Source organism: Pelobates fuscus, chromosome 3, assembly GCF_036172605.1.
Source record: "Pelobates fuscus isolate aPelFus1 chromosome 3, aPelFus1.pri, whole genome shotgun sequence".
NCBI classification, from domain to species: domain Eukaryota; kingdom Metazoa; phylum Chordata; class Amphibia; order Anura; family Pelobatidae; genus Pelobates; species Pelobates fuscus.
Window position 1 is genome coordinate 347,151,709 of NC_086319.1, and position 17,904 is coordinate 347,169,612.

The window sequence follows — 17,904 nt, forward strand, 5'->3', positions numbered from 1 at the left end:
TGACAGTGCTGAGAAATCAGGTGATCATTTAGAACAGGCCTGCACAACCCCCAGATGTTTTGAACTACAACTCCCATGATTCCCTAGCTATCTGTTCCATTCAAAGAAACATGGGCGCTGTAGTTCAAAACAGTTGGGGTGGGGGTTGGGGGGGAAGGAGGTGGTGCAGGTTGTACAGGCCTGATTTATTATACTATATACTCAGAAGTTTTTTTTAAAATGACACCTACAGTTTAACAAAACAACAATAACAAACATATTATTACTTACTTTGTATAATCATATGCAGCACATAATTTAATTATCCGAACAAAATTATTACTTAAAATGGAGCCGGCAATTCCGTGGAAATCACACCGTTAAAAAATTCCATTGAAAGTCACTTATAACTCGGGCTAACTTTTATTTTTCATGTGACGCACCATTTTCTTTTTTGTTTATTTTTCAAATTAGTAAATGATAATGCAATCCAGTTCAGTCCGGGCAAAATCAGGGCACGCATTGCAAATAAGAAGGATAAATAGAAATGTTGTTTTATTGTTTTCTTTTCTCTATGTTTTGCAGAGGACTGAGCTTGTAACAATAATTGACAGGGAGCTAAGATGGAGGCGATCAATTGCAGGATGAAGAGGTAGAGTGTTTTTCATTAAATTCATTAAACTTTATTTGTTTCAAACCTTTCAAACACATTTTTGTTAAATGCAGGATCAATTAAAAACAATATTAAAGATTGTGGCAAGTGACATTTCCCCCTAAAAGTGATGTTTATTCAAAAGAACTAATTTCCATTGGAATGCTATTGTCTTCTCAGAACCATGACAACAAAGAAAGAATTTCCAACAGATTCGAAATAAACGAGTGGTTAAGAATTGTCAGTGTATCATCACAGATACATATAGTGCACATTCAGTGAAAGTTCTGTATACGTTGCATTATTAAGGTAAAATGTGAAAAAAGAAAGTATATCATCAACATCAAAACCAGGAACACAATTTAAAATTTAAATAAGTTTAATGATTTTTTTTTTTTTTTGCAGAAAAAAACGTCAGTTTGCGGGTCATTTACATTGTGCTTTTGATACCATTATGATGCAAATGTGATGTGAAGTATGTTATTTCGAGATCTTAAATGCTGTATACCATAAAGACTTTTCTGAAACTTGACATGTTTATTTAATCATACATATTAACCCACTGAAAGCCAGTAGGACAAGCAGCACATCGGCCCTGGAATGAAAAGGGTTAAGGCAGCATTTATGTTCAATTAAATTTCTCACATGACATGAACTGGCTAAAGGTCTGTAAATAGAATCCTCTGTATCATGGGGACAATAGAGCTGTCCACTCATTGAAATCAGTCGTCATTATAGTTGACAAGAAGGAAGCAGTCAGTCTCTGTAAATGTATTCAGGCTATAACTACAGCCTTTTTCAGTGTGACAGTCTTATTCAATAAACTGTGACTTGTCAGGAATTTAAACTAAATTCAAAGTGAATTTCACGTTTTACGCAAAAATAGCCAAATTGAAAAAAAAATAAATACAAAGTCTATGATGCTTAGTTCAGAAATACCTGGCAATTCACACTTCATTGAACAAACTTGTAAATGGCTTTAATTCCGTAGAAGTCTACATTATATTCTGTTTATTATATAATTTCATTAGCAGCAAGTATTTGGACATATAAACAACACAAAATCCTTCTATATTAAGGGAACCTTAAATTAATATTAAAATAACTCTTTATCATCTCATTTCCACCATGTGCCGAATTACAGTATTTAAGCAGTAAATACATGTGAAAAGCAATATCAATATGGATACAGAATTCAAACGTGACAATATTTCAAATTATATTTAGAGAGTTATTCTAATGCAAAGTTCTAAATTTGAAGTGCCTTACCATGTATGCTAAGAGAATATTAGAACTTTGTCCCAGGATCGCTCCCTATTTATAATAAACCTGTCACTCAAAATGATTTGGGGAAAAGTATGTTCTGAACTTTATAGGTATTTTTATAGTTTGTAATTGTAACTACATTGTGTAGCAAATGTAGTTTGTGCGCAAAGAGTAAGTACCGTATGTTTTTTTTTTCTGTGAAAAAGTAAAATGACAGCCAGTCGTCTTTTCTGCACTGTAGACTACATGAGCAAAATGCAGTTTTATTCTTGCAGTGTATTCTTGTTTTTTAACATAAATGACACGGATTACTTGCAAAAAATATATGAATTATGTGACGTCTTTTCTTACTAGCAAACATTTTTTTGGATAGGCAACATTCAGCACTCCAGATGTTTTGGACTACACCTTCCATTATGCTTTGCAAGCATTATGGATGTAAGAGCATTGTGTGAGGTGTAGTCTGGAGTGCCTAAGGTTGCCTACCCCTGTTGTAGAAGAAAAGTAGAAAAATAACATTTTGAAAGAGAGAGAACATTGTCACAGATCTCATTGTCTTGCAACTAATGACCAACGTAAGGTGACTGGTGAAATTCTAAAGTATTGTCACAGGCCTAGGAGGAGCAAGATGTTCTATTCTAGCAGTGTGCACTTCCTTGAGTTGACTCCATCTTCCACCAATAAAATGTCTTATTAAAAAGGAACTATCAATTCCTCTAATTTTGGCACAACCATATGGCTAATAAAAGTTAACTATGGTTCTGCTAAAGATTTTTTTTTGTTTGCTTTTTCAAAATTTACAATGGCTTATTTGTCATTCAATTTATAAGCATTTAATGTAGGTATGATGTTAATGACACAATAACAAATTAGTTAAGAAGCAACTTGTGCACATCAACAGCATTATACTTCCTTCTATTGCACTTTCATCTGGTTCAAAAGACTTTTAAATATAATTCAAGAAGCAAGTTACGGGCAAGAGCAAGTTCACCATCCTGTTGAGATGTGCTCATCCACAGAGATCATTTATTCCATATGGAGTTCATCGAATCTAGAGAAAGGTCTTCCAAACAAGAGAGAGGTCACTCACTCATGAGAGATCTCATCTATCCCAGAAAGAGGTAGCTCATCCTAAATAGAGCTCATCCAGTCTAGACAGAAGTCATCCAAGACAAATATAGCCACCTAGGACACAGCTCACCCATCCCAAAAAGAGGGCATACATATATCACCAATTATGGAAGTCACCCATGCTTACCAGAAGATGTCACAGAAAGCGGAAGCAGCAGACCTACCGAACTATTCATTTTGCAATTTTGCAAACACCATATAGAGATAATTGGTATATGTTCTCAGTATCTGCCCCAAATATTTATGAGTAACAGGTTCATTCAGTGCACTTATTATTACTGCAAAATGTATTATCTGCTCTTTAAGCATAATTGGCAACTGTCCAGATTTGGCTTGGATGGTTTGAACATTGGAATCTATGTCCTGCAGACCAACTGTCACAAATTTTGCCTGATTGCCACACGTCCCAAAATCAGTGTGAGGACATAGCCTGTTTCTCAACACAATATGTAAAGTTACATAACAACTGGTTATTCAGTGTTCCATTTTATCACATACGTCAATAGTGGTATACTTAAAGTGGCATACTCAGCTAACTAAAAAAAGTAGTTTAGCAAGAATATTTTTACACCCATCAATGTAAGTAACAACATTGGAATGCATTGATCTGTAAAACAAAGGGTTAGCTTATATTACCAACTGTATATTTGCAAGTTGTCGCTCTGTCTTAGTTTACACTGACATGATACCATATAACATGTTCTGTTTGTAACAATGCTATATACTCTGTCTTACTTTACACTCCGTTAGGAAATGTATCTCATAGCAACAACATAATTTTTATTAGTGGTTACAAATGACATATTTTTATAGTTTAAGATTTTGTAAGTACTCTATTATGGACAGTGTTTATGCGATATACCATTTTAACATTCTGTTTCTGTGGAGGCATTTTCTTGCTTTGATTTTGTGTCATCTACTGCACTACCGCATGCCACTACAATGTTCATTACACTACTGGCGTGGCCGGGTCTCTCTAACTTATCCATTATGGAGCGAGACTTCTTTGAGTGACTATGTAAACTCTTTGATCTTGGAGACGCAAAGCCACAAGTCCTGTCTGGCTTCACAGACAGTAGGTGTTCGGTCTCTATTCTTTCATTGAAAGGTGTACAAGGATAAGAGGCACTATTTCCTATTTCTCCAATGTCGCTGTCATCCTCTGTGTCTGTCAATAAAGGTTTCAACTCTGCTTCAAGTTCAGCTTCTGATTCCAGGCTTGGAATCTCTGGACTCTGTTTGCAAGAATCCCTTCCTTGGGAATTCAACTTTTCGGCCCACTCTTCCACTGTAGTTGGGCTTAATTGATCCAAGATAGTGCTATATTCTGCTGTCCAGTTGTTAACTCCACCGACTAGTTTTCCTCCCTGTGTAAATATGAAACTTCTAGATTTAGTCATGGTTGTTTGACAGGTGTTAATTGATTCACCGGGATAATATTTCATAGCCTTCGACTTCTCCAAAGGATATGATATGGTTGCTTCCAACTTTGTCCTTTCTACTGTCAGGTGGGAATTTGAGAACCTTGCGGAGCTAGTAGATGTGATTCCTGCTACTGATTGGCCATTGAAAAGGTCATCTGTTTGCTTAGAACTTTGGCAAATTGTATTTTCACTGTTTATAAGCTGCTTATTAACATCTTGATTCCAAATATCCATGCAGGAAATAGGTCTTGTCGTCTGTGAAATGATCCCTAAGTTAACATCGTTGAAGTCTTTTGCTGTAACAGTGTTAGCACTAGAAGTGTAGCGTAGGCTTGCCTGTCTTGGGACCAGTTGTTTCTGATCTTCATCTTTCTCTGTCTTCATTCCAAAAGAATAGGCTTTCCTCCGAAGGGCCAATGCTGGGGATACTGGACTTGCACTATCATCACATGTTGGCTCCTCTGTTTCAACCTGATATTTGTACATGCTATTACCATCGGAGCTGTTTACACTGCCTTGTCTGAGGAGATAGGCTGCATCGCAGTCTGAGGAAGCTCGGGAACGGACATGAATCAACTCCGATTTATCAATGCCAACAAGTTTTTCTAGTGCGTTCACCATTCTGCCAGACAACTCTTCCAGCTGTGAAAGTCGAAGGTCTACAGTTTGAAGAGAAGCCTTCATGAAATGCTCCCTCTCATTGACTTCTTCCAGCCGCATGGACATATTTTCAACTCTATAAAAATGAAAAATTATTTTTTCAAAAATATAGAATTCAATATAAACAAGCTAAACCTGGGTGCTATACTTTTAAAATAAAGTCTATGAGGTTCTGTGCACATAACGATTTATTTATATAGTGTAGCAACACACACAACATTGTATTTATCATTAAAAAATAATCATTTTGACAATGCCACTTAATTTATGTTATAAACCATTCTAATGCAAAGAAAACACATTTTACATTAATACATTTGACACCTTTTTTTCTGGAAAAGTAAAACCACTGCCTGTGATATCAAAGCAAGTGAGAGATCTGGACTCCTTTTTCTCTTATATTTTCTACCTTTCAATGTATGATTAAAGTAATGTATAAGAGAAAAGTGTCACAAACAGAAATGTGGTGCAAAATTCTAAAATTCTAAAATTGGTACAGTCAGTATGGAAACCACTTGACTTTTCTTGCTCATTCCACGCTGATTGCTCCTTTAGAACATTGTCAGTGTCACACTTAACCATTTTCACTTTTATAAAACTATGGCAATCTGTTTCATGCTTGATATATTTGAAAGAACAGTGGATTTCCTAATTCTATTTCATGCAAAGGTTAATATTATTCTTAATTACTCTATTTTGTGCATATGAGTATTCTGCCTATTTTTTTTATTACTTCCAAATATCTACACATAATTTCTTTGGATAATTTTGCATGTTAATAAATAATCTCTCTTTGACAACAGGTTAAAGGAACACTATAGGGTCAAGAACACAAACATGTATTCCTCACTCCATAGTGTTAAAAACACAATCTAGCCCCCCTGCCTCCCTCCCTTGCCTACTAAATATAGTAAAACCCTACTTATATTCACGTCTGCAACTGCTGCCTCTGGCCCTGATCTACCTTCTTGGCTAACATGATCAGGCGTGATTTTCTGAGCCAATCACATTACTTTCCCATAGTATTGGCTGAGACTGATAAGGAGGCATTTCAGGGGCAGAGCCAGCACAAGTTAAACACAGTCCTGACTAAACAACATCTCCTCATAGAGATGTATTGAATCAATGCATCTCTGTGACGAAGGTACACAGCGGTAGCTGCTCTGAACATGATGAAATAAGGGGGAGGGATAGGGGGTAAAAGAACGGTGACGTTTAGGACATGTCATTCTGTCTATGAACGTGACCAGCCGTAGGAGACTCCATGCATTATGCATTACCCATTTACATTGCTAACTACACCGGAACCGAATTGGGGAGATAGGGCCGGAGGCTAGCGCGAGCCAACACACATTACTTACTTCTCTATAACTAACCACTAGAGCAGCAGAGACCACTGCTGCTATCCACGCTCCCACAGAGGCAGACTCTATTGTAAATAAGGTGTGAGTCCAGGTTGGCAGAAAGGGTAGACCAGAGGTCTTGTTTTTTATTTTCCCCTTCCCGCTCCCCTCCCATTTGCTAGCCTCGGTCTTCCCCCCCCCTTCCCCCCTCCTCCCTACCCCATCCCTCGTGCTGCCTCTCGGCGCCCTTGCGGTGCCCGGGCCACCACACGGTTGTAGACATGGGAACTAATGGATCCCTCAGCATACGCCACACAAAACCTGAGAGTCCGCACTCTAAACGTCTGCACTCTAAACGGGCTAAATAAACTGGAAAGACGCTCACAACTCTTGCACGAATTAAGAGCAAATAGAGTGAACATTGAAATTATTCAAGAAACACGTTTCAAACTGGACAACGCACCGATCCTGGAAGATAGAGGATAACCAATAGCATTCTTTGCACACAATGTGCAAGCCAAAAAAGCTGGAGTGGCTATATTGTTAACGCACAATATCCCATTCCAAGTGAAGTATAGCAAGGAAGATATCTATTCTTAAAAGGCACAATACTGGAACACTTATACACTATAGCATGCATATACGCCCCAAGCGAGCGACAATGTGCGTTTATCCCGAAACCACTCAACATGTTGGCCGACTTCTGCGATGGGACCTCAATTATGGGGGGATCTTAACATGACCCTAAAACCACAGATAGACACCTCCTGGAGACATAGCTCGGTTCCTCTAGGTCAGAAGGGTGTGAACGATCCTAAATCGAATGGGACTAGTTGACTTCTGGCGGGTGCTGCACCCCAAAGGCCGGGACTACACATACTACTCCCCAACTTTTAATACTTACTCTAGGCTGGACTACGTGCTTGTGGCACAAGAATACTTAATGCACCTGCGAACTGAAGCGATAGGCACAACTGTTTGGTCTGATCACTCCCCGGTGGATATCTCAATGATGACTCCACTTCAAAGACCTAAACAGCAACACTGGAAGCTAAATGAGGCAACGCTGGTGGACGCCAAAATGGCCACACAAATCAGGGACATTCTGAGCCACTACTTCAGTGACAATGAAACAACAGAAGTTGCACAACCCATGATTTGAAAAGCCCACAAAAGCAGCATCATGGGCACATTCATATTGCTGTGCACACATCGTAAACAAGAAAAGGCTAGACAAGTGAGGGAATTAATTAATAGAATAGAAGACCTATCTGGCCGACACAAGCAGGAACAGAACGCAACAGAATATAAAGACCTACTCGAAGCACAACGCCAGCTCCGCACTCATCTCACTCAAACAAACAACCTACTTCTTCAAAAATCCAAATTATTTTTCTATGGACATGCGAACAAGTGTGGCAGGCTCCTGGCTAGAATGCTGAGAAAACTTAAACAACGCTTCCACATCCCCAAGATTAGAACACAAGGGGACAGAAGCACCCAGTTCCCCGTGGAAATAGCAAAATAATTTTTATGCCTACTACATGTCCCTTTACAACATTAGCCCACCCATAACGGAGGAATCGCGGAGCGGCCGTGCGACTGAGATTTGAACATATTTAGCAAATAAAATTCGTAAAAAAGTCCCACCTGAAAGGGCAGAATAACTAGATGAAGAGTTTACCATTGAGGAACTGCAGACAGCAGTAGAGTCATCCAAAACCGGAAGGGCCCACGGCCCAGATGGTCTAACACTGAAATACTACAAGGTCTCCAGGGATTTCCTACTGCCGCAGCTTTTGAAAACTTACAACGCAAACCTCAAGCAGACACTCGGGCGGCGCACATAACAATACTACCAAAAGAGGGAAAAGACCCAGAACCATGCTCCAGCTTCAGATCCATCTCACTGCTCAATTCAGATGCAAAACTGTATGCTAAACTGTATGCTAAATGACTCGCCTTGAACGTGTGGTTAGGATGCTGGTGCACCCGGATCAAAGCGACTTTGTTCCAGGGCAGGAAGCTAAAGATAATACCATCCATGTGGTGAACACAATACACGTGGCAAGGTCCCAGCGACAGCCAATGCTACTTCTCTCCGCCGAGGCAGAGAAGGCTTTTGACCGGGTGGACTGGCAATACATGCATGCTGGGCTGCAGAAGATGGGTCTGGGTAACACATTCCTGAAGGAGTACAGGCACTATACACCTGCCCGAGTGCTAGAGTCCGTGTCAAAGGGGCACTGACGGTTCCAGTCAACATCACCAATGGCACCAGACAGGGGTGTCCCCTCTCCCTACTCCTGTCCATTCTATCCCTGGAGCCACTCCTGGAGGCCATTCGCCAGAATCCGAACATATCAGGCCTGCGCACCTAAACATCAAAGTTGTTGCTTATGCAGATGATATGCTGTTTCTAGTGACCAAACCACACGTAACACTACCAAACATAATCAAAGAACTGGAACTCTATGGACACCTTGAGCAACCTTAAAATTGATAAAGACAAGTCGGAAATGTTAAACATTTCACTAGAATGACAGTAGGCAGACAGACTAATGTAGAACTTCCTCTTCTGATGGTGCCCATCACACATTAAGTACCTCAGAATCCTGATACTACGGGATCTGTACTCACTGAATTTCACTCCACTTTTACGGTCTCTGACAAAGGAACTAAAAACATGGTCCAATCAACATGGTTCAGTCGCTGCAACACAGTAAACATGACCTTGCTGCCAAAAGCATTGTACCTCTTCCAGACCATTACGGAAACACTGACAATGGCGATCGTGCACTTCAAATGGAAAGAACTCAAACCCAGAGTAGGACTTCAACACCTTATACAACCAAAGGCAAAACCCAACACTGTCAATATACTACAATAAAAAGCATACATATCGACAAATGCAAACTGTGACGGTGTAACCCTTACTCAAGCAAGATTCCTGTACCACACTCACAATATTGTAATCACTGGTGTAAGTGTTGTATTGTACAATATTTGAAAACCAGGAAATAAAGAATGTCAAGAGGGGCGGGGAGGGAGGGGGGAGAGAGAAAAGTGAGAAAAAACACATGGACCTTCATTGGCTACAGAGCCTAGTACTACAGCTGATACGGAGGGAAAATAAGGGGAAAAAATAAATAATATTGCTATTTCATTTCTTGCTTTTGTGTTTTCACTGGCCCATTTACCATCAGTAGGTGGAAAATCTTCCCTGTGCAAAGTCGTTAACTAGTTATTCTCTTAATCCATTCTTCTGACTTCTATGTGCTTGTAGATCCTATTTTTCATATTTTGAGTACTTGAATCTATAATACTGTTTTTACAATTGTATTATATAAAAATCTTTCAAATAAAGAATGTCCAAAAAAAAAAAAATTACAATCCAGCATTAATAACTGATCAATAATATTTAATCTCTGATGAGTGCCACTAAGAGACAACATGTGTTAGCGCCTTCTGTCTATGCTACTTCCCTACGGTGTCCTAGCCGAATGTCTTGATCAAGAAATAAAGGTGTTTTACATTTTTCCAAAAGCTGATTTATATGGGAAATCTCATTTTCTTTTGTTTGTATTGTATGTTGATGCAGCAATAGAACTTGCTACTGATTCCCAGTTGAAGAGTTTTGCTTCAGCGCTGTAGTTTTAATATGAACTGACTACTAGCAGACATGAATATTTTGTCATGACAGGTTCACCCGACATAATAATATCTACTTATGCAATAAAAGCGTTATTCATTTGAGTATGTTATGCTTAAAGTGGCTCTGTCATCATCTGGGGACTGTGCCGAATTCATATAGACCCATGATGACGACATTGCCACTGGTGATCCGGTGGCTGAGGAGGGCAGGGGCAGATATTTGTGATATTTATTTACCAGTACCTGTTCCTCACAGATGCAGCCATCTTAATCTGGCTCTTCCATCCCGGGAGCCGACGTCACTGCTGTACTCTTGTACGCAAAAGAACAGCATTGAGGATCTTGCAAGATCCTTCATAGACACAGTCAATTCCCCGCAGTCATCACTGGTGATGGCTGTTGGGATTGACACTTAGACTTTGCCCCGAGTCTAAAAAAGTCAGCAGAGGAGAAATACAGAGACAAAGTAGTAGTCCCTACTTTTTCTCTATATATCTCTTAAATGGGTTTTCAGGGGGGTAATCAGGGTGTATGTACCATGCGGCCAACAAGGCATTTGACTTGGACGGCACTTTCCAAGGGGCGGCAAAACTGCGGCCCCAAAATTCCAGGATAATGCCTCGTTTTCCTTGTTTTATGGGGCCCCAATAGCTGGCCAGCTTGCCACCTTTGGGGCCCCCAAGGGCAGGCAGCCATTTCTGAGTGGGCGGTGAGGGGGCACTCTCCCCTGAGCTCTCCCTTCTCAGCTTCTCTTGCGCGACCCGCAGTGATGCCGGGAGATGGAATATGACATCAGTCTGGCATCCTTTGAAGTGCGCGAGGGAGTTGAGCAGAAAGGATGCCAGGAGCCGGACTGATGCCAGGAGTATCCCTCGCTGTCTACTTTGGCCGCCCGCCTGCTTTCCTGCCCACCGGCCAGCCCGCAAGCCCAGCAGCCCCACTGGACTTCAGGTAAATAATCCCTCCCAGCTTTCCCAAAAGTAGTGTTGGGGAAAATGTGTGTGTGTGTGTTTGTCAGTAAATGTGTGTGTGCGTCTGTCAGTGAGTGTGTGTGTCAGTGAATGTGTTTGTCTGTCTGTTAGTGAGTGTGTGCGTGTCTGTCAGTGAGTGTGTGTGTCTGTCAGTGAATGTGTGTGTGTGTGTGTGTTTATCTGTCAGTGTGTCGGTCAAATAATGTGTGTGTCTGTCATTATGTGAGTGTGTGTCTGTCAGTGAGTTTGTGTGTGTCTGTCAGTGAATGTGTGTGTGTATATCTGTCAGTGTGTCTGTTAGTGAGTGTCTGTTAGTGAATGTGTGTGTATGCTGTCAGTTAGTGTCTGTGAGTGAGTGAGTGAGTGAGTGTGTCTGTCGTTCAGTGAATGTGTGTGTATCTGTCAGTGAATGTGTGTGTCTGAGTGATTGTGCCTGTCTGTCAGTGCGTGTGTGCATCTGCCAGTGCTTTTGTATGTGTCTGTCATTGCGTGTCAAATCAGTGTGTGTGTGTGTGTATGTCAGATTATCTGAGCGTGTGCTTGTCCGTGAGTGTGAGTGTCAGTGTGTGTCTCTCCGTCAAAATGTGTGTTAGTTAACAAGAAAAGGTGTGGCCTTGGCAGGAAGGGGCGTGTAAATTTAAATTAGGGGGTTCCCGTGTTCCGTCATGCTTAGGGCAGCACCAATCCAAAATACACCACTGGGGGTAATAGTACTGCATTAAGCCAACACTAAAGGATTGAGAAGCACCTGTAACCTAAAAAGTGTGCAAGTAAATGTAGGCAGTGTTATATACCAACTTAATGGCAGATTCCTTCAACCAAGTAAATTTACCTTTCAGATGTCACCCTAATCCGCTCATCATTGGAAGATTGCTGCTCATCTTCTTTTTCTTGAAAATACTCCTCCACACATTGCTCTTCAAACTCGTACAATTTCTTCAACTCTTCATCATTTAGAAACAGTTCTGAAAGGAATTACAAAGTAAATTGACAACACTTGTTGGCTTCATGTGAAGACTATCCCAGCGACCTCATTTGCTACCAGTAATTGTTTTTATAACATTATGGTTACATATAACTTGTTTTTAATAGAACTATTATGTTATATTATGTTTGTTTATTTTATTTTTATAACATTTGTTTCTATAGTATTTTGGGTGCAGACCCTAAAACCTGTTCTGTATTGTGCAGCTAACCTTCCTTACCCCACACACACAGAGTACCATACACACAGTACACCTCTCCGCATACATGCAATAACCCCTTCCACACACACTTCACCCCCATTTATACTACACACTTGATCCCCACACACATACACACTTTACCCCTATAAACAGGCACTACAACCCCTATATACATACATACACACTACAGTCCCGTGATACAAACAAACAATGCAACCCCAATACACATACACTGAAACACTGCAGTCTTTACATACGCATGCACACTTATACACAGGCACTACAACCCCTATACACATACACTACAGCCCCTGTCAACACACGCACAATCTCTACAGCCCCTATACATGTGCACGCGCACACACTACAGCCCATAGCTACACATAGTACACTACTAACAGACCCCTTTACACACATGTCAACACAATCAGCCCCTCCAACACACACGCCAGGTCTGTCCATTTTATTTTTTTGGTATCGCACTTATGAATACACCTGAGATGAGAAACCAGCAAATTCAGTGCCAGCAATGTATTAAATTAGCTTGTGCTGTGCAAAACAAACACAGGGCATTTCACCCATCTAGGGGTGGTGGAAATCTTGAGTAAGTTCCTACACTTTTTTTTTCCCAGGACTTGACACCTGGGGAGAGATAAAGGGGAAATGTAAAGAGAAAGTGAATGGAAATGTACGAATGGCAAGGCGAGATGGAAGAGAAAATGTAAGAGGTGATGGAATGTGAGAAACTGTGATAAGGAAAGGGGAGTTGGTTGAGGAAAGAATGAGTCGATTTAATTAAGGGAAATGGAAAGATGGAAAGATCTGCTGTAGGGATTTTGTCTAGTTTGACTCGTGTAATAATTTAACCTTTCTAACTTACTTAGCCCTCTGTCACGCTCATCTTGATCCCCTTCATGAATTTTCCTGCAGCGACAGCAAATCCGTTTGAGAATAATATAGAGATGGCTGAAGATGATCATAGGAGGAGGCAGAACAGGGCGATCGTTAAATGTCATAATGAGCTGGTAACGTTGGAACTTCCAAACTTGATTTGAAATCGACTTTACTTCAAAAAATGTATTGCTGTATGAAAATAAATGAGATTTCATATTTAATATTTTAGATTTCATTTCATTTCCTGCTCTAGACACAAAAAGGCTTTATGAAAAAGAAAAGATGTTACTAATTCTCTTCTAAGTGAGATTCATGTTCACTTTTTCTAACCACCCTTGTCTCCATAACATTACCAGGGCCGGTGCAAGGATTTTCGCCCCCCTAGGAAAAGATCCATTTTGCCGCCCCTTCATGAAAGCAAATACCGTCTCACAGAGGTTTATTAACTAAACTCTGAATTGCAGTGAGTTGAAAACCAAATTGCAAAGATTAAGCAAAAACAGCTGTACTGTGACTGTAGCCGAATTGGAGAATTCTTCTAGATCAGCTATTTTGGCCTAATTTTGCCTAATACACACATACTGCTTAATGTGTACATCCATAAACACACACTGCCTAATACCTACATCCATACACACATACTGCCTAAAACCTACATCGATACACACATACTGCCTAATACCTACATCCATATACACATACTACATGCATCATATACACATACTGCCTAATACCTACATCCATACACACATACTGCCTAATACATGCATCCACACTTACATAGTTACATAGCTGAAAAGAGACTTGCGTCCATCAAGTTCAGCCTTCCTCACAATTGTTTTTGCTGTTGATCCAAAAGAAGGCAAAAAACCTAGTCTGAAGCGCTTCCAATTTTGCCACAAACTAGGAAAAAAATCCTTCTTGACCCCAAAATAGCAGTCAGATGTCCTTGGATCAAGCAGCTATTACCCCACTAATTAGAAATTATATTCTTGTATGTTATGTTTTTGTAAGTACCGTATATACTCGAGTATAAGCCGAGTTTTTCAGCACGGGGTCATAGTGCGGCTCTCGCGAGACTTAGTGTGAGCTGACAGGGGAGCTGACCGGACCGGCGCGGAGGAGAAGGGAGCTGACAGGAGCTGCAGGAGAGGTAAGTAACAGCTCTGCCAGCCCCCCTCCCCCACTGAACTGCCAATGCCACTGGACCACCAGGGAAGGAGAGCCCCCCCTCCCTGCCATGTATCAAGCAGGGAGGGGGGACGAAAAAATAAATAAAATAATAATAATAAAAAATAATAATAATTTAACAAAATAAAATTAAAATAATAATAAAAAATAATAATAATAAAAATGCCCACCCCCCCACCAAGGCTCTGCAACACACACACACACACACTGCACTCATACACACACACACTGCACTCATACACACACACTGCACTCATATACACACACACTGCACTCACACACACACTGCACTCATACACACTGCACTCATACACACTGCACTCAGACACACACTGCACTCATACACACACTGCATTCATACACACACACTGCACTCATACACACACTGCACTCATACACACACACTGCACTCATACACACACTGCACTCATACACACACACACACACTGCACTCATACACACACACACACACACACACTGCACTCATACACACACATTGCACTCATACACACACACACACTGCACTCATACAAACTGCATTCATACACACACTGCACTCATACACACACACTGCACTCATATACACACACACTGCACTCATACACACACACTGCATTCATACACACACACACTGCATTCATTATATACACACACTGTAAATAAATATTCAATGAATATAATTTTTTTACGGTCTAATTTTATTTAGAAATTTACCAGTAGCTGCTGCTAGTCCCACCCTAGTCTTATACTCGAGTCAATAAGTTTTCCCAGTTTTTTGGAGTAAAATGAGGGGCCTCGGCTTATATTCGGGTCGGCTTATACTCGAGTATATACGGTATTAATCCAATTGCAGTTTAAACATCTGTAATGACTCTGACAAAACCACCTCTTCAGGCAGAGAATTCAATATCCTTATTGCTCTTACTGTAAAAAAAAACTTTTCTCTGCCTTAGATGAAATCTCCTTTCTTCCAGCCTAAATGTGTGACCCCGTGTCCTATGTATAGCCCTGTTTATGAATAGATTTCCAGATAAAGGCTTGTACTGGCCCCGAATATATTTGTATAAAGTTATCATATCCCCTCTCAGGCGCCGTTTTTCTAAACTAAACAGATTTAATGTTTTAACCTTTCTTCATAACTAAAATGCTCCATTCCTTTTATCAATTTTGTAGCTTGTCTCTGGACTTTTTCTAGTGCCATGATATATTTCTTTAGAACAGGCGCCCACAATTGCACAGCATATTCAAGGTGTGGTCTTACCAGCGATTTAAAAAGAGGCAAAATTATATTTTCATCCCGAGAATTTATGCCCTTCTTTATACGTGACAAAACCTTACTGGCCTTAGCAACCGCAGATTGACATTGCATATTGCTACCTAATTTGTTGTCTATAACAATTCCCAAATCCTTCTCGTGTGTGGTTATCCCTAATTCACTACCATTTAATGTGTAATTGCTTGTGCATTCTTAACCCCGAAGTGCATAACTTTGCATTTCTCTACGTTAAATTTAATCTGCCATTTTAGTGCCCAGTCCCCCAATCTATCCAAATCCCTCTGCAGCAAAGCAATATCCTGCTCACATTTTATTACTTTACAAAGTTTTGTGTCATCTGCAAACACTGATACATGGCTTGCAATGCCTATTTCAAGATCATTTATAAATATGTTAAATAGAAGTGGTCCCAAAACAGAACCCTGAGGGACACCACTTACCACTTTTGTCCAGCCTGAAAATGTACCATTAATGACAACTCGTTGTACTCTATCCTTAAGCCAATGTTCTACCCAAGAACAAGAATATTCATCTAGACCAATTTCTTTTAGTTTGAAGACTAACCTATTGTGAGGAGCATACTGCCTAATACCTACATCCATACACACATACTGCCTAAAACCTACATCGATACACACATACTGCCTAATACCTACATCCATATACACATACTGCCTAATACATGCATCCATATACACATACTGCCAAATACCTACATCCATACACACATACTGCCTAATACGTTCATCCACACACACATACTGCCTAATAGGCATGTGCATGGGGAAAATATTCGACTCGGTTCGGCATTCCGAAATTCGGGACCTCATCAATTCGGGACTTCGGCAATTCGGCACTTCGACACTTTGGAACTTCGGCAACTTTGGCACTTCGGCACTTGAACACTTCGGCACTTGGCAACTTCGCCACTTCGGCAACTTCGGCAACTTCGGAACTCCGGCATTTCGGGACTTTTGTTGCAGCCGCTTGGTAGATAACTCCCTAATTCCCACGGTATTAGGGAGTTATCTACCAAAAGGCTGAAAGACCTAAACTGGTCTTTCAGCCAAATTTACTAATACTAAGTAAAAATTACTTAGAAAAAATAAATAAAAAAGGGTCCCCCCTCCCTGAGCGGGTGGGGGCCCTAAAGTAAAAAAAGGGGGGAGGACCTATTGTCTTCCCCACCGGCCCCCACTCCTGAGCGGCGGTGGGGGCCCTAAATAAAAATTGGGGGGGGGGACCTAATGTCCTCCCCCCTGGCCCCCACCCCTGAGCGGCGGGTGGGGGCCCTAAATACAAACTGGGGGGGACCTATTGTCCTCCCCCTGGCCCCCACCCCTGAGCGGTGGGTGGGGGCCCTAAAATGCTAGTTAGGTGGGACCTAATGTCCTGAGCGGTGGGGGCCAGGGGGGGAGGACATTAGGTCCCCCCTCATTCTAATTTAGGGCCCCACCCACCGCTCAGGGGTGGGGGCCAGGGGGGAGGACATTGGGTCCACCCCAATTAGTATTTAGGGCCCCCACCCACCGCTCAGGGGTGGGGGCCAGGGGGGAGGACATTAGGTCCCCCCTAATTAGTATTTAGGGCCCCCACCCACCGCTCAGAGGGGGGGCCAGGGGGGAGGACATTAGGTCCCCCCATTATTTCACTTTAGGGCCCCCACTCACCGTTCAGGGGTGGGGGCTGGGGGGGGGGCAATAGGTCCCCCCTTCAGGTTAGGAGGGGGAGGGGGACGTTTTTTTGTTTTGTTTTTTACAGCGAGCAGTCACAGGCTGCTCACTGTTTAATAGGCATGCCCCTACTCGCGGTGTAGCGAGTAGGGGCATAATTTACTAATACTAAGTAATCTTCAGGTCTTTCAGCCTTTTAGTAGATAGCTCCCTAATACCGTGGGAATTAGGAAGTTATCTACTTATTAAAGGGAAACTCCAGTGCTAGAAAAACGATCCGTTTTTCTGGCACTGGAGGGTCCCTCTCCCTCCCACCCCCCAATCCCCGGTTACTGAAGGGGTGAAAACCCCTTCAGTCACTTACCTGGGACAGCGGCGATGTCCCTCGCCGCTGTCTCCGCCTCCGCGACGCTCCTCCTTGTGATTACGTCGGCCGGTGGGCGAGACTAATCTCGCCCACCGGCCGAGGAGACCTAATGCGCATGCTCGGAAATGCCGGGCATGCGCATTACGTCTCCCCATAGGAAAGCATTGAAAAATTATTTCAATGCTTTCCTATGGGGTTTTGAGCGACGCTGGAGGTCCTCACACAGCGTGAGGACG

At 41.5% G+C, this 17,904-nt stretch overlaps 1 protein-coding gene and 1 long non-coding RNA gene across 2 annotated transcripts in view; one reads left to right on the forward strand and one right to left on the reverse strand.

Moving 5' to 3' along the window:
* Positions 1-561: 561 nt before the first annotated feature.
* Positions 562-13,382, forward strand: LOC134603305 (uncharacterized). The gene is made up of 2 exons (XR_010090460.1): positions 562-631; positions 13,198-13,382. It is a non-coding gene; the product is annotated as an uncharacterized LOC134603305 (long non-coding RNA).
* Positions 2,357-17,904, reverse strand: part of TRPM1 (transient receptor potential cation channel subfamily M member 1) — a 144,086-nt gene continuing 128,538 nt past the window's right edge. The window contains exons 25-27 of the mRNA XM_063449141.1: positions 13,148-13,350; positions 11,913-12,045; positions 2,357-5,188 (exon numbers count right to left, since the gene is read on the reverse strand). Of these exons, the coding sequence (XP_063305211.1) occupies positions 3,895-5,188; positions 11,913-12,045; positions 13,148-13,350 (1,630 nt within the window). The 3' untranslated portion in view covers positions 2,357-3,894. The remainder of the gene's footprint in view (positions 5,189-11,912; positions 12,046-13,147; positions 13,351-17,904) is intronic.